A 24396-nucleotide genomic window follows, 5' to 3' on the forward strand; every position below is an offset into this window, starting at 1 on the left:
TTGCTTGGGAAGAATATGCAGTTTCAAAGGTGGCTTTCAGTGGGGCCTAAGACCTGCCCAAAGCCATGACTGGTTCCAGAAGGCGACAAGTGCCATGGTGTTGCCGCCCCCTGTGGAATCTGGACAGAACCTTCAAACAAAGGTTGTTTGTTTGTGACTAAAGGGCAGCACTGGAATTGAGAGTGGAGCAGGTCTCCTTTGGGTACTGGAAGATTTTCATTATTTTTTAAGTGATATGGCATTCAGATAACAAAAATAGTTTGGCTTGCTTGCATGCGTCATGTGGCAGAGGGCTGTTGGGTGCATTTTCACTTGGTGGGCCATATGCGCCTGCAGTTTAGGGGCCCACTGGCGGGTGCAGTTATTGTAGGTGCTCCCCAAAACTGCGACATCTCTAGAGGAATTTTTGACTTGCCCTTTTTAAACAGCAGAGCCCATGCCATCTCATAAACTGCTTTTTGAAAGTCCCCCCAGACTTTCAAAAGTGGTTGCTGTGTGATAACAGGAGCTGCTGTTCAAGGAAACCAAGCCAAAAGCCCACTTGGATGTATGGGATGAGACGAGTTGCATAATCCCAGCATGTACTGAAAATGTAAGTGACAGAAGAAAGGCATTCTTACTCCTGAAGTATTACTAGGTAAAGGTAAAGGTCCAGTTGTGGCCGACTCTGGGGTTGTGGCACTCATCTCGCTTTATTGGCCGAGGGAGCCGGCGTACAGCTTCCGGGTCATGTGGCCAGCATGACAAAGCCGCTTCTGGCGAACCAGAGCAGCACACAGAAATGCCGTTTACTTTCCCGCCGGAGTGGTACCTATTTATCTACTTGCACTTTGATGTGCTTTTGAACTGCTAGGTTGGCAGGAGCAGGGACAGAGCAAGGGAGCTCACCCCATTGCGGGGATTCGAACCACCAACCTTCTGATTGGCAAGTCCTAGGCTCTGTGATTTAACCCACAGCGCCACCCGCGTCCCGAAGTATTAATATGTAAGCACTATTTGTGCTGCATGTGTAAATTGGTCTTAAATTGGTCTTAAGACTGCTCAGTTCTAACTCCTAAGGCAGAGCTTTCCAAACAGTATGTCGCGAGGTGTTAGTGTGTCAGCTGCAGTGTTAGCTGTTTCGTGCGAACGCTCCCTGTGCTCCCCCCCCCCCCGGGCTGGAAAGGGGTTAGTTTAACCTCTGGTTTGCTAGTAAAACTAAATTACTGTGTTACGAAATGATGCATGTTTAAAAAGTGTGTCACCAATGTGAAAAGTTTGGAAAGCTCTGCCCTTTTCTTCCGTCGACTTGATTTGGTATGAGAATTATTTCCTGGCTTAAACCTACAGATGGGACTGTCTCTGAAAACAGCCCATCTCCTTGGTATAGTAAAGGAAAGTGCTAGCCTTCCAGCCAGATGCTGTCATCTGGACCCATGACCTTATCTTTACTGTTAGCCAGATTACTCTTCAACCTGATCACTTCCAACCGTTGCTTTTCCTGTTTTGACATTCTCTGGCATTTTCTTTATTTAAGGCCTGCACAAGTTCCTACCTTGCATTTTTCATTCTCTTTGTGGGCCGTAAGAGCACATGATGATGGTTACTTCCATGGTAGCCTTGACACCTTTCATTTATTGTTATTATTATCATTAAATAAAATTTAATAGTCTCCACAAAAATAATAAACATAGCATTGAGTTTATAGTAGATAGCAAATTTCTACCACCAGTTTCACAAACATCTGTAGAGAGCCTACAATGAACAGTAATGTTTTAGGATTCTGTAAAATGACACCCTGACACCTTTCATGAAGTTGATCTGACATCCCAAAAAGAAAGGAAAAATAATGAAAGAGAAGAAGAGCAAGTTTTGAGAGGAGAGACTGAAAAAAAATGAGATTTTAATTAAAATGTTTGGAATTAGAAGGGGAAGTGAGTGAGCAACAAACGTCTCAAATATTTTAGAATGCGCTGAAATGCAATGCACTGATGTAGAAACATAAAATTGAAATTCTGTTAAATTTGGTAACATTCTTTGTGAAAGCTTCTTTGCGGTCTGACACACTACAATGTAGGAAAAGGCTTTGAATTTCCAATTCATCCAGTTTATGATTCTTTAATTTTGCATATCAAATAAATATTGGATAAGATTCAGAATTCGGCAAAACATTTAAGTTTTGTCACCCAGATTTTGTCAAAATTTAAATTCTGAATATGACCATAAAAACGTGAATATTATTATTATTTATTTCTAAACAGCTTTTAACCCAAAATTCACAGAGCAATGTACAAAATATAAAACCATACAAAATAAAACTATAAAAACATACACTCATACCTCATGTTGTGTCCACTTCAGGTTATGTGTTTTCGTGTTGTGTCCCGTGGCAACCCAAAAATGCTGGAACGGATTACTTACGGGTTTTGCTGCTTGTGCATGCGCAGAAGCGTTAAATTGTGCCGCATGTGCAGATGCAGTACTTCAGCTTGCGTCAGTTCCATGTTACAGACGGGCCTCCGGAACGGTTCCCGTCCGTAACATGAGGTTCCACTGTATGTATAAATATAGGCTTAAAACATGCAATAAATAAATATGCAGCAGAGGCTAATTTCAAAGCAGTAAGTGAACAATAAAGCTTTACTGGCTGAATTCATGCCAGAGGCCTGAGTAAACAAATAAGTGTTTAATAAGAGTTGGAAAAACAAAAATGAGGCTGGCTGTACCTCCAGTGAGAGGAACTTGAATTCTCTGGATTTCTTTGATTTTTGCAGGCATCACATGTAAATCTCATATTGTCAGAAATAAAATACTATTTGGACTTCCGGTTTGGATCGCAAGCAGTAAGGGAGCGCGGAGAAGCCGCTGAAGGGCTTTTTCCGAGCTACACGGGGTTTTTGGGGCAACGCAAGGGCACTGCGACCCCAAAATCTCAAGGGGGGCCCCCTTGAGGGAAACGCTAACCAGCAGCGTTGGAGTAGTCCTGATGTTCCTTCGGGTTTTTTTCTTTTTTGGAGAGACTCGGGAGCGACGGGACTGAGAAACGCGAACGGTAAGCTCTGCGGACCCCGTGTGGCGATGCCTCTAGCTCTCACTGAAAAGGCGACAAACCTCCGTAACTTTAAGAACAGAAACCCTTAGTGTTATGAGATCAATCCTGAACTAAAAATAAGAAGTTACAAACTAAGGGGGTGCTGGATGTAAAAGGACTGAAGCAAGGAGCCCGACCTGTCTTTCGGAGTTAAAATGGCGCTGGACCTAAAATCGTAAGAGTGAAGTAAGCAAATTGCTACCGCCCGCTGTAGAGACAGAGAAGTGAAAGTGCTCAGCAGTAACTTAGCGAGGCAAAGGAAACAAAATAAAACAGAAGTAATAGAAAAGAAAAATCCTTAGAGACTTTGTATCGTTTTTTGGTAAGCACTAAAGAACAAGAGGAGGATTTAAATTGAGTGACTACAAGAAAAGGAATAAGCGGAAGCCTGAATTAGAAATGGAAGCGTAAGAGAAAGAAGGGAGAGGAGGGAAAAGGATGGAGCAAACGTAATGACTGCAACGGCGCTGAAGGGGAAAAAACAATAATCTTTACCCTTCACCCTTTTTTGCTTTAAATTCTGGACTGCATAAATCACAGGGTGAACAAGCAAATATTCTTCCCCCCCCCAGCTTTAATGTTGGATCCTAATCTCCTCCCCCCAGAAGAATTTGGACTTTGGACTTTTGGCTTCTTCTTTCTACCCCAGGGCTTTTCTTTTTTTTTTCTTCCTCACCTCTTATTAGTAACTGGCTGGAGACCCTGTATAAATTGAGCTTTACGGCCTTTTGAATCATTCCTTTTGGGACAATCATCTTATTCTGGAACTTTGTGGATTTAAATCATTTATGGACTGAGTTCTAAAAGGGGTGGGATTTGAGATCCATACCCCCCCCACCTGATGGACAAGATCCAATATTGGACTCCTGAACTTCCCTTCTAACATAGTTTTTTTGAGTGGAATAACCCAGTAGGAGGCTGGGAAACTTCAAGATTTGGAATTTACTTGGATTGGCTACCCCTACGGGCTATCTCTGGACTGCATTGGAGCTTGGGAGCTTTTGGAAATCTCTGCTTTCTTTTTACCCTCCCTGTTTTTATTTTTCATACACATATATACATCACCCACACCCCATTGACCTGGATTAAGCCAACCAAGTGGCTGAAGAGCAAACAAAAGGGGAAAATAAAACGAAAGTTGGACACCGGTTAAACCTACATTTACCCAATCTTCCCCTTTATTTTTTCTCTTTTCTCTTTCTTGCCTACCCCCTCCTTCTTCCCTTTCTTTTGTATAAGGTTGGTAACCTCCTAAGTGACCCTATTATAGGGCTTATACCCTTACATCTCTAATAAGCGTTAATTTCACTTATGCCCTTGAAATGCATTGGCTGTTAATGATCTAAGTGGATATAGAACTTAAAGAATTTAAATAACACTTGAAATCAAAGTTTTGGACTTGAAAAATTTATAATTGTAAAGTGTAAATAATACTTGTATATATTAAGAGAAATTTAAAAATTAGGGGAGATCTGACTGATTGAATTTGTAAAAGTGTTCCAGTTAGCAAAATCTCAATCTAATAGATTAAGTGGAAACTTACGTATTTACCCTCTGATAACCGGAATTTGTTAAGATTGTGCGCCCTCTAGGGGAGAGTATAAACAATTCAAGAAATTAAATTTGTGTTAAATCTATGTTGAAAATTAAGGATAAAACAGGAGAGAAGTAGAAACGGAGAAAATGGCTGGGAAGAATGGAAAAAAGATAGGAGGAACACCATCAGAGAGGAAAGCATCTCGACAAGAAGAGATTAAAGACTTAGATATCCTATGGTTGAAAATAAAGGAGGAATTTAAACAGAATGAAATCCACATGGAAAGAAAGTTAGGAGAGATGCACGAATTGATTGATAAGAAGATAGAGGGAGCGGTAGGCGAATTGTCAAATAAAATAAAAGATCTAATGGTTCGATCCAAAACTTTAGAAGACTCAAACAAAAAAACACAAAGAGAGATGAAGGAACAGAGGAAGGAGACAGATAGATTAAGAGAGAATTTTGGAGAATTGAGTAGGAGCCAAGACCAGGTTTTGGACAATTTAGCAATGACGGAAATGAAACAAAAACAGTTAAACTTAAAGTTTAGAGGAGTAGGAGAAAAAACTAATGAGAACATCAAAGAAAAAATGATTAAAGAATTGGCGAAATGGTTAGAACTGAAGGAAGAAGAAATTGCACAAACGATAGACAATGCCTTTAGAATAAAAGTAAGGTCTAATCAAGCAAAATCGAAAAAGGTGGTAGGTGACTGTTTAGTGATATTCAAGTCGATAGAGATGAGAAACACAATCTTAAGAGAAAGTTACCAAAGGAAGTTAATAATTGAAGGTAGACCAATTATTATCTTTAAAGAAATACCAACCAGGCTTCTACGCAAAAGAGAGGGTTACAAACAGTTAGTAAACGCTCTGAAAAAGAATGGCATACAACATAGATGGGAATTCCCTGAAGGGATTTCCTTTTTTTATAAAGATAAAAGATTCAAGATTACGGAAAGCCAGGAAGTGGGTAAATTTCTCCGTAGATATGAAAGAGAGCTTGGGAGGATGGAGGAGAGATATAGAGGGAGAAATGGAGATCCAGAGGAAAGAGGAGATATAAGAGAGAAAAGAAGGGAACAGGAAGAAAAAAGAGGGGAGGGAGAAGAAGAGGAAGAAGAAGGAGAGGGGGAGGTAGAGGAAGAAGAAGCAGAAGCAGAAGAAGAAGAACCAGAAAGTAAAATCACTAGAATCTAAAGTGATAATTTATTGGTCTATAAGAAAGTAAGCGTAATAATGAACTTGAAAGTTTTATCATGGAATGTAAATGGTATGAATGAAAAAACCAAAAGGAATAAAATTATAAGTGTCCTGAAAAGGAAAAACTTGATTTAATTTGCATACAAGAGACACACGTGATCAAAAAGCATAAACATATTTTGCTAAATAAAAAGTTGGGAATAGAATTCATAAACTCCACGGTGGAAAAAAAAAAGAGGAGTAGCAACATATGTCAATGAAAAATGGGAACCTAAACTGATTTATAAAGATGATGAAGGAAGGATACTGGGAGTACAAATTAACTTCCAGGGGGAAAAACTCAATGTGGTAAATATATATGCCCCAAACTCAAACAAATTAGAATTTTATAAGAAGTTAGAGCAGGTCCTACTAGAGTTAGAAAGCAACAGGACGATATTATTGGGAGACTTCAATGCCGTGCCGGTACCAGAAGTTGATAGACAAACAGAAAAGAAAAAGCGCAACCAAGGGAAACTACCAAGATCATTTGAAGATTTGGAAGAAAATTTGGATCTAATAGACATCTGGAGACATAAACATGCATTAGAGAAACAATTCACTTTCTTCTCAGAAGCACATAAAAGTTGGGGCAGAATTGACCAAATCTGGATCTCAAGAGAACTTACTTTAAGAACTGTAAAATGTGAAATTCAACCGAGAACCCTCTCTGATCATAATTCGATAATGTTGGAGATAAAAGGTGTATCACAGGGGGGGGGGGTTCAGATGGAGATTGAATGAATATTTATTAGACAGTGAAGAAATTACTGAAAAGGCCAAAGCAACCCTAAAAGAGTACTTCGACCTGAATCTTAACACAGAAACAAATATAGAGGTAGTTTGGGATGCCAGTAAGGCCGTTTTAAGAGGGTTCTTCATCCAACAAAACAATTATAAGAGGAAGATAAGAGAACATAAGAAAGAGGAGATACTTAATCAGCTAAGAGTGTGTGAGAAAAAATTAATAGAAAATTCAAGAGATGAACAAAATGTACAAATGATAAAAATATTACAAACACAATACTCAATGTTAACAAATCAAGAAATCGAATTGAAAATCAAGCTAATGAAACAAAAATACTTTGAATCAGCTAATAAAACGGGTAAACTATTGGCCTGGCAATTGAGAAGAAGGCAAAAACAAAATGTGATAAATAAGATAAAAATAGAGGAAGAATTGATAGAAGATCCAAAAAGAATAAAAGAAAATTTTCTCAAATTCTACGAGAAACTGTACAAAAAAGAAGATGAAGATTTAGTTCAAATAGAAAAATATTTAGAAGACTGCAGTGGGAAGACCATAACAGAAGAAGAAAGAATTCAATTAAATAAACCTATAAAAATAGAAGAGATCCAGAATGCAATAAGAAAAATGAAATTAGGGAAGGCCCCGGGACCGGATGGGCTGTCTGCCAAATACTATAAGGTTTTGGAGAGTCAACTAACACCAGTGCTTTGTGACACTATGAATAATATCCTTAGAGGAGGAAGAATACCAGAATCCTGGAGAGAGGCTCATATTACGCTAATCCCTAAACCGGATACGGATAAATTGAATATTAAGAATTACAGGCCGATATCATTATTAAATAATGATTATAAAATCTTTGCAGAGGTTATGGCGAATAGATTGAAAAGTGTTTAATAAATTTAATCCACAAAGATCAAGCAGGATTTCTCCCAAATAGGTTTTTGAAAGATAATGTAAGACATGCTATAAATATAATTGAATATTTGGAAACTAAAAATGAAGTACCTGCGGCGTTGATATTCATAGACGCAGAGAAGGCATTGGATAATGTTTCGTGGTCGTTCTTACTAAAAAGTATGGAAAAGGCTGGGATAGAGGGCGAGTTCTTGAAAGGTATAGAGGCAATATATTCGAACCAATCCGCCAAATTGATTATAAATAACAACTTTACAAACACATTTAGAATCGGAAAAGGGACAAGACAGGGATGCCCCCTCTCCCCGCTTTTGTTTATTATGGTATTAGAGGTGATTGCAAATAAAATAAGAACAGTACCAGAGATTCAAGGGATTAAAGTAGGAATAAAAGAATATCAACTAAAAGCCTATGCAGATGATCTGATGCTATCCTTGGAAGAGCCGCAAAAAAGTATTAGCAAAGCGCTGGAAGTATTGGAAGAATATGGCAAACTATCCGGCTTTAAATTGAATAAATCAAAGACAAAAATGATGTTTAAGAATCTGGGAAAAGACGAAAGAGAAAAATTAGAGACAAAACATGGAATTAAGGTGACCAAAAAAATAAAATATCTAGGAATATGGCTTACACAAAAAAACATAAATCTAATTCAAGACAATTATTTAACAATGTGGAAAGAAATAAAAAAAGATCTAGACGTCTGGAACAGAGTTAAACTTTCGTGGATAGGTAGGATGGAGGCAATAAAAATGAATGTACTCCCAAGAATGTTGTTCCTGTTTCAAAACATACCAGTTATTAGAGGTTCCAAAATATTTAAGGATTGGCAGAAAACTCTTTCGAAATTTATATGGCAAGGGAAAAGGCCAAGAATTAGATTCAAATTACTTACAGATCGAAAAGAAAGAGGGGGTTTCTCGGTCCCAAACTTAAAATTATATTTTGAGGCCGCCTGCCTTTGTTGGGTTAAAGATTGGATAACTTTGGAAAACACTGACCTATTAGATTTGGAAGGATTCAACAATAGGTTCGGCTGGCATGCCTACTTATGGTCAAACAAAGAAAAGGTACACAAAGGGTTTTCAAGCCATATTATTAGAGGACCATTATATGAAGTTTGGGAGAAAAACAAAAAAATTCTAGAATGGAAAACACCGTGGTGGTTGTCACCAACAGATATCCTAATAATTAAAAAAACAAATATGGAAGGGCAAAGATTGACTTACGAGGACCTACTGATAAGATCTGAAGGCGGCTGGATATTAAGACCATATGAAGATCTGAAAGGAAAACTAACAGGCTGGCTACAATATCATCAAATAAATGCAAGATGGACGGAAGATAAAAAAGTAGGAATAAATGAAAAGAAATCCAAATTTCAAATAGAAATAATTGAAAGCAAAATTAAGTTACTATCTAAAATGTATGACATATTATTGGAATGGGACACTAAAGATGAGGAAGTTAAGGATGTTATGATAAAATGGGCGATGGACCTGGGATATAATATAGAATATGAAAAATGGTCAAAATTATGGAATAATGGGATAAAATTTACGGCAAGTGTGGCAATTAGAGAAAATTTAGAAAAGATGATATATAGGTGGTATATAACGCCAGTAAAATTAGGAAAGATGTACAAAACAGGAAACAAGGCCTGCTGGAAATGTAGAATAAAAGAGGGTAACTTCCTTCATATGTGGTGGACATGTGAGGAAGTGAAGAAATTTTGGGACTTAATTTATAATGAGTTAAAAAAAATATTTAAATACACCTTTCCTAAAAGACCAGAAGCCTTTCTATTAGGAATTATTGGGGATGAAATCAGAAAAGAAGACAAAACCTTGTTTCAGTATTCGACAGCAGCGGCCAGAATACTAATTGCACAAAATTGGAAAAGTACAAATATTCCAACGGTGAGGGAGTGGCAATCTAAATTATTTGAATTTGTTGAATTAGCAAAAATGACACAAAAAATTAGAAACCAAAAAAATACAAAGTTTATTGGCGACTGGAATAAATTTATGGCATATATAGAAGGAAATCATAGAAACTTAACAACTATAGCAGGTCTGTTATAAAACTTACGATGTACAATCCAGTAACAATACCAGCTGCAGAAAACGGAGTTTTTTAATTAAGAAAACCGAATCCAGCAGGGAAGGAAGTCAGCTTGTATGTTTGAAATGGTTTTTGTCATGCATATCTGTTTTTCTGTCTTTTTTGTTTTGTCTTTTTTTATTTTTGGTGCCTTTTTAATTTTTCCGTTCTCTATGTATCTTTGTTGGTTGTAAAGGAAATTCAATAAAAAAGAACTTTTTAAAAAAAGAAATAAAATACTATTGCATGTCATTTTTCAAATACTAAATAGCAAATGTTATCAGATGCTAATACCTTTGCATGTCTTGTCTTAAGAATACTAATGTCAGAATACTAATTTTGACATGCCAACTATCAAGCACTATCAAATGGTAAATACCACTGTATGTCAGCTACCAAGTACACACATCATTTGCCAGATTGCGGACATCCAACATCAATATGGAATCAAATAAAATAGGAATAATAAATATTTGTTAATGTTGCAAGATAAATATTTCAAAGAGACTGTTCAAGGAGGTTTTTTGCAGCAAAATTGTTTCAGTTCTATTTCATATTTTCTAACTTACATTTTTGTTTAAAGTTAGGGGTTGTATCCAGTGCTAGTCCTACTCCGAGTAGACACATTGAAGTTACTAGACATGACTAACTTTGGCTCATTAATTTCAGTGGGTTTATTCTAAGTAGGACTAGCACTGAATTCAAATGTGAAATATTTAAGCATTTCAGGTTGTGTGCTTTTGCAGAACTCCCATTAATTCCAGTTCAGCTAGTCTGCAAATAATAACTAAATTAATACTAATTTATCACTACTATGATTTATTTCATTTATGAATCACTTCCAAGCAGGCATCCTAAAGTGATTTACAATATAATAAAATACTAATTCCTGAACTAATGGGTTTTGTTTGTTTGTTTATGTGTTATGCATTCTGTTCATTATACGATCACCTACTGAGATAAAGGTAAAAGGTAAAGGACCCGTGGACGGTTAAGTCCAGTCAAAGATGACTATGAGGTGCGGCGCTCATCTCGCTTTCAGGCTGAGAGAGCTGGCGTTTGTCTTCAGACAGCTTTCTGGGTCATCTGAGGTAACTGGTGAGAACTGCAGGCAGGCACTATGAGAAAGACAGCAGAATTGTTTCTGCTTGGAAGTCTCTCACCGTGCTTCAGTTTTGAGCAGGTTATCACTGAAAGGAGCTACCAAACTTCAGAAAGAAGACTGTCCTATGATAGTCTTTCAGGCAGAACTCGGGGTAGCCAAAGGTGTGCCTGCCAGATGTTGTTAGACTGCAAGCAGGTAATGGGAACCAAGGCAAGAGGTGGGCAGTTTCAGTAGCTGTTTTAGGGATGTTCACCTAAGACATCCTGCAGTCATGGGCCAGCACTACATGAAAAAACTCCTTCAATATCAGTGAAGCCATTCACAAGATTCAGAAGAGGATCGTGCATTTATATGTTTTGCTAGATCAAGGCCTCCTTGAACTTGGATATGGTGACATTCTGTTTATAGAGAAGTAGGCTGAGACTTCCAAATTGTTTCCATACTTTGAAACAGATGAACTCTATGACTGCAGCCCATTACAGCCAACATCAGCTTGCAGTGAAACTATTTTGATGAGTGGCGGGGTGGAGATTGTGCTGCAAAAAAACCCCAAAAACCTGGTTGCATTTTAAGTGTGATACTTCAAGAGAACAATTCTACCTTCTAATATATTGGAGAACAATTTCTTCTGGACATATAGGATAGAGTAGAACATTGTATGTCAGATATAAGTTAATAGCAGTACCACTTAATAGAGGAAATCTCTGAAATACATAAACAATCATTTTTTCCAGGCCTAGTTCAATACTGTAACTTCAAAGCAATTATAATAATCCAACACACTTTAAAACTTGTATTTCTTCTAGATTCAGAGTGAATCGGGATAAATATTAACGAAGCCTTATAAATGTGGTTTTACTGTATTGTTATTTTCTCTCTGCTCCCTCCCGGCTTTCCATTTCAGGCTGAAATGAAGTAGCTGGGCAACACCATAGAACAGTTCAAACCCGGTATTTACATGACACACTGATGTCAGTCATCCTCTTAGCTGACCTATGTGATCCTCCAGATCAGGTCGCTTAACCTTATGGGCATGTTTATTAGTTCAAGAGAGCTTGTATGTGTAGGTAAAGGGTCACCAGACTTTTTTGGTCCCATGAGCCCATTTGCAAACAGAAGAGGTTGTAGTGGCCACCTCAAACCAAAACCAAGCACAAACCACATCCTAGTCGATTGGGTACAAAAGCATTCTTCTTCCCAGCCTGTCTTCCTCAGGGGTGAAGGGACTGTCGACACATGCCCTCGCGGGGGCTCATGTGTGCCCACTGAATTTAGTGGAAGCTGAAGCATCATACCTGTATTCTCCTAGTTCAGATCTAACACCGTTTCTCCTTTGCTTGCTTAATTTCAGCTAGTTACTTGATTTGAAAGTTGGCAAAAGAAACTATAACTAGTGTGGATGGAATGGCAGGCTATAGTTGTGTTCAGGCATTTACCTGGGAGCAGGGTGGCACATATAAAGCCCTACCCCCAATATCCCTGGGGTACACTTCAGATCTTCATGCTGATTAGCATAAAAGTCTGAATATAGTTTTCAAGCAGATCTGTTTTAACGAGCTTGGAATCTTTCCTGTGAGTGGAAATCCTATCTTATCTGGATTTTAGAGTTTCTAAGTGTGTTCAGTTAAGCACATTTTAAAAAATCTCTTCAGACTTTTGCAGCAACACAGGGGTGAAGAATCTCAGTTCTGGGACTGAGCACAGGTATCTCTTATCTGGAAATCTCTCCAGATCATACCCCTTAGCATCCCTGCTTTACCCCGACTGGAATGTCTCTTTGACTTCTGATCATGCTTCTTGTTTGCCTGGAAGGGAGAGTAAATAGGGCTTTATGCATTCAAAGGTAAAATTTACCTACTGTACAAAGGTAAAACTTTCATTGGTTGCTTTGCCCACTTCTGTCTCTGGCACTGTCTGCTGCTGGCATGTGGCCCTCAGAAGGTGTCTAGAAGGAAAATTGACCCATGGGCTAAATGCACTCCTGCACTAATGGGATGATCTGAAGCACAGTTTGGGGAGTAATTTAAGAAATAAGTAATTGAACTGGCACATGGGCAAAGAGTAGGGTGAGCAAGAGGAAAATGCATAAGCTGGAGGCTCACTCCCAGCAAACCATAGATAGGTGTTACATGTGAAGCAGGCCTCCATGTGCTTGGTGCTACCCCCAGAATTAAAGTCAAAGAGGAAGAGTCTTCATCGAGGAGCTCCTGGATAAACAAGAGTTTTGCTCTGATCCAGAAAATTGTGAGCACTACTGTCCCTAGCCCCTAAGATGAGATGGAATCTGAGCAAATAAATTCAAGCTGACAATTCGTGCTGTGAACCCTCCGTTCTAAGAAGGCATCTCATTTTATCTCTGGTTGTAATGTGAATATGTGTGCCTTGCCCTGAGCCTTGTGCATAGCATAGTCTCTGCAGCTAAATAAGTAAAAGAAATCCACTGCTCATTATTTCTGTGTACAGCTGGAAGTTAAATCAGATGCTAATCAGAGTAAACTTCTCCTGGTACTACATTGCTAGTGTATTGCACTCACTTTGCTATTCTCTATTCTATCTTTTAATTATACCCTGGAAAAACAGAATTGGGGGTATGGGTTTTGCTGATGATTGTGATTTGATATATAACATACTCAAACTTCACTTGAGTCTTTGACACAAATTTGACTCCCAGCTATCCAAAGCAATATTAGAGTTTGCTATATTATTATATCTGACAATGTGGATTGATGCCATCCTGGGAACATATGTTTCTGAAACTAAAGTTAGTATATGATTGACTTGCTATACAGGAAGTTTCTCTTTCTGCCTTGGATTTGACTGAATTTATTGTACTCCCATGGTCCATTGCATGCTGAATTTGATGCAGGCTGTAGTAGGAACAACAACTTCCTTGGAAGTGGCTTCAGGAACAAAATTAAGGGTGTGGGATTTGCAAGGAGGGAGGGTGGGGAATGAGGGCAATGGATTAGCCACAATTTTCTCCCATACCTTGAATACATTGTTTATAACATCCTTTGCTAACCTAATGCCCTCCTGATGTTTTGAACCACAACTCCCATCAGCCTCATTCAGCACATGACTCAGGCTCATGGAAGTTGTAGTACAAAACATAAGGAGATTACCAGGTAGGTGAAGGCTGGTTGATAATGTATTGTGTTGTGCAGTATTCCAGTTGTGGAATGGATTCTGTGTAGCTTGTCTCTTAAGTTACTTATTTCTGTGTCTATGGAAGTGCATTGTTTAACGATCACACTAGGCGGAGTTGGTCTGAGGAGATTTGAGGCGGGAAAGTGCCCCATGAGGGGGCCTTTCCTAAAACAGTAGGTCATCAGTTTACCTGAGGGTAGCAGAGGCAAACAATTGCTTTTAATTCCCCACAAATATCCCAGAGGACCTGATCATTCTATGAAATAAAAATGGCTGCCTGCCATTGCTAGGCAACCCTGCCACCCTAAGTCGGGGTAGGTATCAGGGTGAGGTTGCTGAGGGCATTGCAGCTGGAAGAGTGTGTGCCAGCCAGGTGATAGCCCTAGGCCAGGGGTGCTAACTTGAATAAAATAAAATATTGGGGGCCCCAAGTAAGCCCTGCTTACATGATGTGGTGCATGCACACCATCTGAGTGGCAATACCCATCAACTTGGGGACGGGGAATGCCTCAGATATTTTATTGGGTGGGGGACTGATGGGACCTTGGCCCCTAGGAGTTGGCTCCTATGCTCTAGGCCTGATAAAGAGGAATCACTAAAATAAAATTGTCTTTATTAAATAACTAGTAATAACATCATACTGCCTATGCCTGCTGAGGGCCAGCTCCCTTAAGCTTTAGGCCTGGCTTCCTCAACTTTTAAATGGAAATGTCATAAATCTTATCAGAATGAGTGGGCAGACTAGAATGTACAACTATGTAGCAGAGAGGGATGCTGCTTTTGAATGCTTCAACACAAACTCCCTGCAAGTAGAGCACTAGCATAGCAGAGGGAGATGATCAAGCTCAGCTACTGCAGGTAGGGAGGACCAGAAGAAGACATCTGCTGCCAAAGTTCTTCCCACAGTTTGTGGCTACAAATTTTGATGTTGAACATGGGCTAGATTCAGGCTTCTATTTCCACTCTTACTTTAGGGTGGTATTTCCCCCTCTTCACCCCCTCACATACACTTGCACTGAAGTGGTATCTTTGTCCCAGAAAGGGGACAAAGTGGTATCTTTGTCCCAGAGAGCAGCCAGAGAGGGGAGACTGATCTTCCTTCAGCAGTATCTGATTGACCTCCCACGCAGCAATGCCGCCTCTGTTTTTGAAGTGGTGATCAGGAGCCAAAATACCATGTTTTCTAGTAGCAGCAACATCTGTCTTCTTGGCAGGCTCTCCTGGCAATTGTTTGGAGAACTCAGGAATTGCCCCTGGCTCTATCAGGTATATTTACATTGATGAGAGGTTATGCTGAACTCTTGCATTTGCTGCCTGCCTCTTCTGTTGTCTTGCCATTTCTTTCCTCTGCCCCCATCCCCCCCACCAAGTAAAAACAGTTGGTAGGAACGAGAACCAAATATGTGAGTTGATTGTTTTCATTAGTTATCCCCTGAGAATGCTTATCTATAGCAAGTCCCATTGACTCCCATATAACTTTGTATAGGATTGCAGCCTAACAGTGCAAGCCTATGTATGTTTACTAAGAATTAATCCCGACTTAGAAGTGGATATAGCATTCCAGCCTTAGTACTTTATTCAGCATAACTGGAGAGGTATCAATAAATGAAAACCAAGCTACACAGTCATCATCCCCAAATGACTATCTGTGTGATTTCAGTCTGCTAGTGTGGGAATGAGTGTTTGAATAATATCTCACATTAAAACAAAATATTTCCCAGGGAGCCTTGTCATTTACATTCTACTTTTTTACATTCAGGAACAGGGATACCACATGTATAATAGATGATGATCATGTATTTTACTTTTAAGCCACAGGTGCAAGGCAGATGCCAAATTTTGAAAGTGCAAACTAGAGACTGAATTCAGAGTCTCTACTTGCTGCCCCACTGCTTAGCCCAAAGTCACATCTACACCATATGTGTAAAGCCTTTTTATACCACTTTACAGTCATGGCTTGCTAAGGGTGCCTAGAATTGTTAGGAGAGCTCCTCACAGAACTGCAATTTTCAGCGCCCTTAACAAATGGTAGTTCCCAGGATTATTGGTGGGAGACCGTGGCTGTTGTATAAGAGTGCTAGAACTCAATGGTGTGGCTGTGACCATAAGCAAGAAAAAAACAAAGTTAATAAAAAGGTAAAGGTACCCCTGCCCATACGGGCCAGTCTTGACAGACTCTGGGGTTGTGCGCCCATCTCACTTAAGAGACCAGGGGCCAGCGCTGTCCGGAGACACTTCCGGGTCACGTGGCCAGCGTGACATCGCTGCTCTGGCGAGCCAGAGTCGCACATGGAAACGCCGTTTACCTTCCCGCTGGTAAGCGGTCCCTATTTATCTACTTGCACCCGGAGGTGCTTTCGAACTGCTAGGTTGGCAGGCGCTGGGAGCGCACCCCGCCGCAGGGATTCGAACCGCCGACCTTTCAATCGGCAAGTCCTAGGCGCTGAGGCTTTAACCCACAGCGCCACCTGCGTCCCTAACAAAGTTAATAGTTTGACGTTAAAATTTATTTGGATCCTATCCTATTTCCAAAAATATACTGAATGCATAAAACGATGATGAGTTCTTAATGCCACATTTTAAAAAATAAAAAGAGTAGATTTAAAATGGGTGGCTTGGCTGCATATAATGATGTGAATGGTGAGAGCTTTAAGACTGTGCGCTGTATAGCTCACAACGCTTCAAGTAAGCCAAGTTTTGTTGCCCAGGACTGCAGAACAAAACAGGTTATTAAGTCAGGTAGCATTCAGCTTGTAGGTGAAAACTGTGAGAGAGAATCATTGTAGGCAGGCTGCCTTTGATGCCACAGGAATGTAAAAAGAGCCCTGCTGGATCAGGCTGTGGCCCATCCATTCCAGTACCCTGTTCTCACAGAGGCCAACCAGGTGCCCGTACAAAGACTGTAACCAGGATCTGGAGTACTGCTCTACCTGCTGTTGCCAGCGACTGGTGTTCAGAAGCATGCTGCCTTTGACAGCGGAGGTGGAACATAGTCATCAGGGTTAGCAGCCATTGATAGCCCTATTCACCATTGATTTGCCTAATCTCCTTTGAAAGGCATCCAAATTGGTTGCCATTGCTGCCTTCTATGGGAATGTATAATGTACGTTTTAACTATGCACCGTGTGAAAAAGTACTTTGTCTTTTTCCAGAATCCTCCATTATTCAACTCCATTGGATGTCCACAAGTTCTAGAGAAAACTTTCCTTATTCTCTTTCTTTACAAAACCATACAGGACATAATTTTCTACACTTTCCTGTGGGCTAGGTCTGAAATATTATTTTGTGTAAATTCTAATCCATGCTATCCCTTATTAATGAGTTAGATCACTGTCCCATTTAGCCTTGTATTGTCTTCTCTGATTAGCTACAATTCTCCACGGTCTTGGGCAGAGGTATTTTCGAGACCTGATAGTAACATTTTAGCCGGTGATGTCAGGAGACTGCATGACAGACCTTTCTGCATCAATATTGTTCTCCACCTCTGCTATGGGATCTCTCTCCGTCTCTCCCTTTCTTTTTCTTTTACAATGAAGTTGTCATAGAAACAATTTTAAAATGATCAGAATGGCCATATCAATATTTATTGAAATACTGGAAATAAAAATCCATTGGTGTTGAGAAAATTCCTGGCAAGAATTGACATGAGACAACATGAACTTCACAGATACAGTAAGAGAACTTTAACAAGTAACTAACTGCACATTCTAAAAGGGTTGCATGGATTCAAATGCCAGGCAGCTGTGGAACATATTTGTAATACAAATATTCAGACACTTACAGATTGTCTGGTTACAAACACTGAACAACTATAAGAAACCAGCCAAAGCCAAAACCTTTGAATTTTAGTCTGCTTTTACTAATATGTAATCAAGAAAGCAATTGTAAGTAAATGTGTTGTTACAAAGTGGTTAACAATTAACATTAGTTTTGCAAGCTTGGGCTATCAGAGGGCTTCTTGGAACCACAGATATTGACTAATATGTGCTCTATTTTATTTGAAACTGTTTCCGTTAATCATTCTTTGCCTTTAACATCCTTACATTAATGATCTGGTTGTGTCTATTAGATAATTGTGCTTTGTTAGTGGTTTTATTCTGCTTTCATAATTTCAGTAAAATATGCCATGGTTTTCAACAAAAAAGGTAAGGGCTTACAAAATACTGGTGTGTGACAGTGTAAAAATCATCACCATCCATATCTATATGCGAACTGAACACTCTCTTAGTTACCTTTTAAATGCCACTGTTGATAACTTCATTTATTTTCTTCTTTTTAAAAGCAATGTTCCCATTTGTATAGAGAAGGTAGGGTGAAAGATCCTTAGTACAGAATTGATGGTGCATGATACAAATACCTAAGAGCTGCACATGCTAGACTTAGCTAAGTCCGCTATCCCCACCCATCTTTACTGCACAAACAAATGTTAGAATCCAGGGCAAGTCCTTCAGACAGACATCCTCCAGGAGACTTGGGTACCAACAAAAAGTGCTCTTCCCAGCCATCATTCTCAGCACAGCTACCAATGCTGCTTCACCAGCTGCTAGGTGAACACCATAATTAGTATTCTTATGATGATGGAAGTGGAGTAGTTCTTCCATTTGGAAGGGTGAGACATTATATGTAATTTGTCAACTATTTGGATTTTATTGGCTGGGATTCAAATAACTATTTTAGATGCACCCAAGGACTTAAGCGTTTCTAGTGAGATTTTTTTATTTCCCACCCCCTCATTAAACAGTAGACCCCAAAAATCTCATATAATCATAGAACTGTAGAGTTGGAAGGGACCAAAAGGGTCATCTAGTCGTTTCCCCCTGCAATGCAGCAATCTTTCGCCCAACATGCGGCTTGAACCCACAACCCTGAGACTGAGTCTCATGCTCTACCGACTGAGCTACCAAGTGTCTCCTTAGTTTCAAAGGAGATGCTCCAAGGAGCATGGCAAGCTGTTGTTTGATGCCCACTAGTCCAATGTTCCTTGGTAAAATGGTTCTGTTGATCCCAAATATTTATTTTTACCACAATAAAGTCAGCCTGAGGCTGACTTTCAGTGAGGGTGTTTGAGGGTGGACAGTCATGGGACAGCAGAAGTATTGGTAGCAGGGCAGACAAGGGAATACCACTTTGTATGAGCAAGGATTTTTCGTACTTCATTCTTCCCCACACTTCCCTCATGGCTCTGATCCACAAGGTAAAAGATTATTAGACCAGATCCATGGGGTGATAAAACTCTCTGTTCTGTACTAATACAAAAGAAATAAACGTTGTCTTTGGTATACAATGTCCACTGCTTAGAAAAGAATTTTCAGGTAAGAATGCACCTCACTAGGCTCACGTGAAATAAAGGAAGGTGCGAATCACTAAATTTACAATAGATTTTAAATAAACCACATTTAGAATTATAAAGATTTACAGACATTTAATCAAGCAAATGATCTTAAACTGTAAAGATCCTTGTATGTCCCTGAACTATGTTCCACTAACTTGAAGACATGCTGTAATAAACACATATATTTGGCTTCTTTATTCTGGCTATATTTTTATATAAAGATGAAACCAAGGAACAATAAATTAGCATCATAATTGTCTACAATGAAAACTGTGATATACAATATAAATAAACTATTTAAAAGCCAGCAATCCTCATGAAAACAAACAAAGCTAAGGGAGTAGAAGTTTTAATACAGTTTCTACAAGTGATTGTGCAGCCAATAATCTAAAAATTAAAAAATTAAAGTATAAATGAGATTCCCTTATTGATTTTAGTGTCTCACGACATACAGTAATTAAGTACTGGTAAACTAATTACCAATCAGAAAGCAACATTAAGGAAATCACTGCTTTGCAACATCATCACAGTTCCCCCCACCCCAGGACCTAACAAATGTAAACAACCATCATCTTTCCTCCCCTTCAAATATGTAAAGTATTAATACTTCCCCCCAAACATACGTTGATCTGCATCTGTATAGTTACCATTTAGAATTCTGAAATAAGGCAAAGCTTTCTTAACAGTGGCACTGCATTTTATAATACTGATATCTTCATTTTGGATAGAGAGTTATTTGTCCTTCTCCAATATTTGTTCTGCAGCAGACTTTGGTCTACATGGACCTGGCAGTATCACTCTTCTGTCCTCACATATTTTTGTTTGAATAATTGGTTTAAAATGTATTTTCTGAATCCATAGACTGTACTAAAAACTACCAGTAATACTAACCAACCAGCTTATACATTTTGAATATTTTTAAATCTTGCATAGGTAAAATCATTTATTTTTTTTTTTTTAAAAAGGTCTTTTATTACCTACAATGTGACCCAGAATTTAGTTAAAGCTGAAGTACTTGGATTTCAGCTTGTGGGGATAGGGGAAGATGCAGAATCATCTGACACAGTGGGGTGCTACACCAGTACAGGAAACTGTATGATTGTATAATGCATTGCATTCTCCCCTTGCACTGGTGCAGTCCCTGAGATGAAGTCATCTAAAGTTGGCAACTTTTCAAAAACATGCATCCTGGGCCACACCAGGATTGTGAGGCCGAGGCAGGGCCAGGGATAAAAACAGACAGCTCAAGGCAGAGTGAACGAACAGAAATCCCTAGAAGTATAGTGAGTTCAGAAACAAGTGGATAGATCCCATATGGAATTGGTTAATCATGGGTAGGACCAAGGTAGAATTGGGCAGGTTATCAGCCTTGGGCAACTAAGACGCCTCAGCAGAGCCTACTGGCACCAGTGCCTGGCAATCCCACTTTGGGGCATAGCGTGGAATTTAAAATGGCATCCCATACCTCCCTTCCAGTGACCAGGCAAGCCCATAGGCAGGGCCCACCAATATAGAAGGGGACCCACTAAAGGACCCTTGCGGGTCTGAGGACCCCTCTAAATCCAGGGTCCTCTTTAACCAGGAATTGGCCATGTCTGGCTTTTGTTGGCTTTTCGGATCCTGATACAGGCTTTCTGTCAGGCCAGAACTGTGGCCGACCGGCAATTCTAGAAAAGATCTGCACAACCTGAGACCCACCAATCATGTAATATGGTACTTGACAATCCTCCTGTTCTTTCTGTCTTAGGTAGGCAGCAAAAACAAGAGGCTGTAATAGATGCCCAGCTGCCTGTGTTTAGCTTTGTGATGCAGCCCTGCTGTTATGACAGCATGGATGCTCATGGGGCGTGGCAGCCACAGGTTGGCGGGCAACTTGTGCATCCCATCACTGTGTCCAAAACTCGGTGGCACAGTCTGAAGCCACTGAAATTAATTGCTTTATTAAATCCAAGTAATTCATTTTATCTAGGTTGCAGATTAAGTACGGCAGATCAAGAGATGCTGCTGACTGAAACCTTGAAGAAAGAAATACTGTTTTTCTTTTTGATGACAGCCAAGAGGCTGAGTAGTATCCGCAAGCTTATTATTTGGCACTAAAAGCTTTGAGAAGCCATTTCAGCAAAGCTTGAGTTGCTGCACTAGAAACACGATCCAACAGCGGTTGCTTTGGAGCAGCTTAATTCTGACGTTTGTAGCTGTTCCTTCTCCCATTGGTGGAAGAGGGATACTGCCTGGACAATCAACATGAACACAATGACAAAAACAAACTTTGGAAACATATTAAGAATGTCACACTAGTTTATGAACATTTTTTTTAAAATATTAGCTGTTTGCAGGCCTGAGTTACAGACAGTCCCCCAAAGCCCCCACCCTAGGCTGTTTTGGTGGTGCTAGTGTGTGTGTGTGTGTGTGTGTGGCCTACTTGAGAACTTTTTTAGATTGGTGCTGCACATCCTTTCTGGAGGAGAGATAAGAATGCAGATCTTGGAAGGATGCCATAGGGTGACTGCAGTTTTGTGTCCATCAGAGGTGTTTTCAGTCCTGCTAACAAGAAGGGATGCAGTTCATACAGATCCCTTTGCTCAGTTAGCTGAATAACACAGATAAAACTTGTTCCTAAATTTCTCAATAGTGGCAACTGGCAAAAGTTTTAACTTACAAAAATTGTTCCTTCCTTCCTTTTTTGTTTGTTTGTCATTGGCAATGGTATCCATATCCATTTGTAATCTCCTTTCATTCTAGTGATAAAGTCCTATACATGTTCCTTTGGGGAGACTGTGTAGGGTTTGATTCACAGTTTGCAATACAAATACCCTGATACATCACTTATTTACTATTAAGTATTTGATTATTACACCATTGGGGGGGACAAAGTTCCTTTAAACCAAGTTCTTTTTAATTAGTGTCGTTTGGAGTAGTTCAGAGTATTTTGCTTTTTCTCCTCAAAAGCAGAGGCTTTAAAAGAATATAATTTATGCTCTCTTTGCATGCAGCATTTCAATGAGGAGGTTATTACACGGCACATCCCCGTTCAGGTGTTTATAGTAGAGGTATTCTTCAGCCTGCATACTGATTGCCCGGATTTCCGGGAGTCGCAGGAGAAGCTGCCCAAATTTTTCTGTCTGCTGTGGATAGTTGCACATTGTGTAGTCCAGCAAAGCAGTATTCACTTGTTCTTGAACACCTTCCACCAGCTGGAAGTTCTCTAGGGTTTTGACATCTGAATAAAAAGTAAAAAAAAAGAGAGAGACAGACAGAATCACATTATATATGTATTTAAAATAAAAAGACACATTTTAACTCCTGTTTATTTAAAATGGTGTTTCACTGTATTTTGCTCATGACAAAAGGATGCTTTACATGCTGTTGAATATTCAGGTTAAATCCCTCTGCCAAGTTTCCTGGGAAAATGATCACAGCACAGCTTTAGTGGAGCATCTTGTTGAAATTCTGCGTATACCTCAGATCAATTAGACACCAATGGATTTTGAGCAAGGTCAGCTGTCCCCCCCCCCCCCAATCTTATGGAGGCAAAGGCTGAAGACTCCTAACATAGAGGACTGTAATATATTGCCAGCAAATGAGTCCCCAGAGGAAGGCGTAGCTTTAACCCGACATATTACACAATTCATATAATTCTGTATTAATTTTTCTGACCCAAGGTGAAGTCTCTGTCCAGGATATGATGCAGTTAATTCTAATAAAAAATGACAGGGATCTTGTTTCTTTTTGACATTTCCTAAATTATTCTGAAAGCCTTTGACTTGTCTACCCTTATGTTAATGAACCATCTGGTACACTCCAGTGACTGCCAAAATAACCTGCTTGACCTGAATCCCTCAAAAATACATTTTTCAATTACTAAATTCTTTCCTCTCTCTCTCTCTCTCTCTCTCTCTCTCTCTCTCTCTCTCTCTCTCTCTCTCCTCTTCCCCCCTGAATTGAAACCATTGTCCTTTAGACAGATTGACTAGTACATCACATGGTGGCTGGATGTCTATATATTAGTTTTTTCTAGCTGTCAGATGATTTTGACTTTTTCTGGAGGTCAAATAGTTTGCAAATATTTCCACACATCCTGTACTTACTCATCTGCTTCAGTATCGTCACCACTGAATCCTGGAGCAAAACTGATTGCTGGAATGCCTTCTCTCACACCAACATACTGCTCTAGAAGCCTGCTTTTTAGGCTTGGATCATGTGGCTCATGTAACTCTCTAAAAGGCAAGTCTCTAAATGACTGAGGGGGGAAATGCTTCTCTAATGAGGGCTATTCCAGGCTGAGCGCAGCATAAAACCTCTGCTCTTATGTATAGATGGGTCCTCTCTCATACTTTCAATGCACATTTAACCATCACACGCTGTCCCTCCACTCCACCACCCCTCTTTTTAGCCCAACTCTCTCTTAAAGAATTAAGTAAAAATCTGTGGCTATGAAGCCATGGGGGTGCGGGAAGATGAGGGAGCATGCTGAGGTGTTTAAGCAGGTTTAAAATCATACGATGTCCTCCCATCACCACATATGCATGAACCAGCCAAATGAAAGTGTTTTCATTAAAGGTAAAGGTAAAGGTACCCCTGCCCATACGGGCCAGTCTTGACAGACTCTGGGGTTGTGCGCCCATCTCACTCAAGAGGCCGGGGGCCAGCGCTGTCCGGAGACACTTCCGGGTCACGTGGCTAGCGTGACATCGCTGCTCTGGCGAGCCAGAGCCGCACACGGAAACCCCGTTTACCTTCCCGCTGGTAAGCGGTCCCTATTTATCTACTTGCACCCGGAGGTGCTTTCGAACTGCTAGGTTGGCAGGCGCTGGGACCGAGCAGCGGGAGCGCACCCCGCCGCAGGGATTCGAACCGCCGACCTTTCGATCGGCAAGTCCTAGGCGCTGAGGCTTTAACCCACAGTGCCACCTGCGTCCCTTCGTGTTTTCATTACATTGCATTAAATTGCATTGCTAAATGGTACAGCTCAAATGATGGGTCTTCTAACCTGGCAAAGACTTCTAACTGTACTGCTGACAACCAATTGCTGGTACTTGTGACAGGAGGTATGTAACTGACAACAACAAACTTTGCCCTGCAGTCCCAATTTTTGTGTGTGACTCTCTTTTCCCAACATAGCGTAAATACTTGAAATATTGTGTTGCTTCCTCAGTTTGTATTTATAGGTAAGGCCATTTCTCATTCATTTT

The 24396-nt window shown here is 39.9% G+C and overlaps 1 protein-coding gene and 1 long non-coding RNA gene across 12 annotated transcripts in view; one reads left to right on the forward strand and one right to left on the reverse strand.

Annotated features, from left to right (window-relative positions):
• LOC307218911 overlaps positions 1-24396 on the forward strand; it is a 133190-nt gene that overhangs the window by 35884 nt on the left and 72910 nt on the right. The gene's annotated exons all lie outside the window — the stretch shown is intronic.
• The window catches only part of NR5A2 (nuclear receptor subfamily 5 group A member 2), a 114133-nt gene continuing 110710 nt past the window's right edge, over positions 20974-24396 (reverse strand). For all 4 annotated transcript variants that reach the window (XM_079981542.1, XM_079981541.1, XM_079981544.1 and 1 more), the window contains exon 7: positions 20974-22424. In XM_079981542.1, the coding sequence (XP_079837668.1) occupies positions 22177-22424 (248 nt within the window). In that variant the 3' untranslated portion in view covers positions 20974-22176. The remainder of the gene's footprint in view (positions 22425-24396) is intronic.

This window comes from Podarcis cretensis (assembly GCF_951804945.1).
Source record: "Podarcis cretensis genome assembly, chromosome: 6".
Taxonomy (NCBI): domain Eukaryota; kingdom Metazoa; phylum Chordata; class Lepidosauria; order Squamata; family Lacertidae; genus Podarcis; species Podarcis cretensis.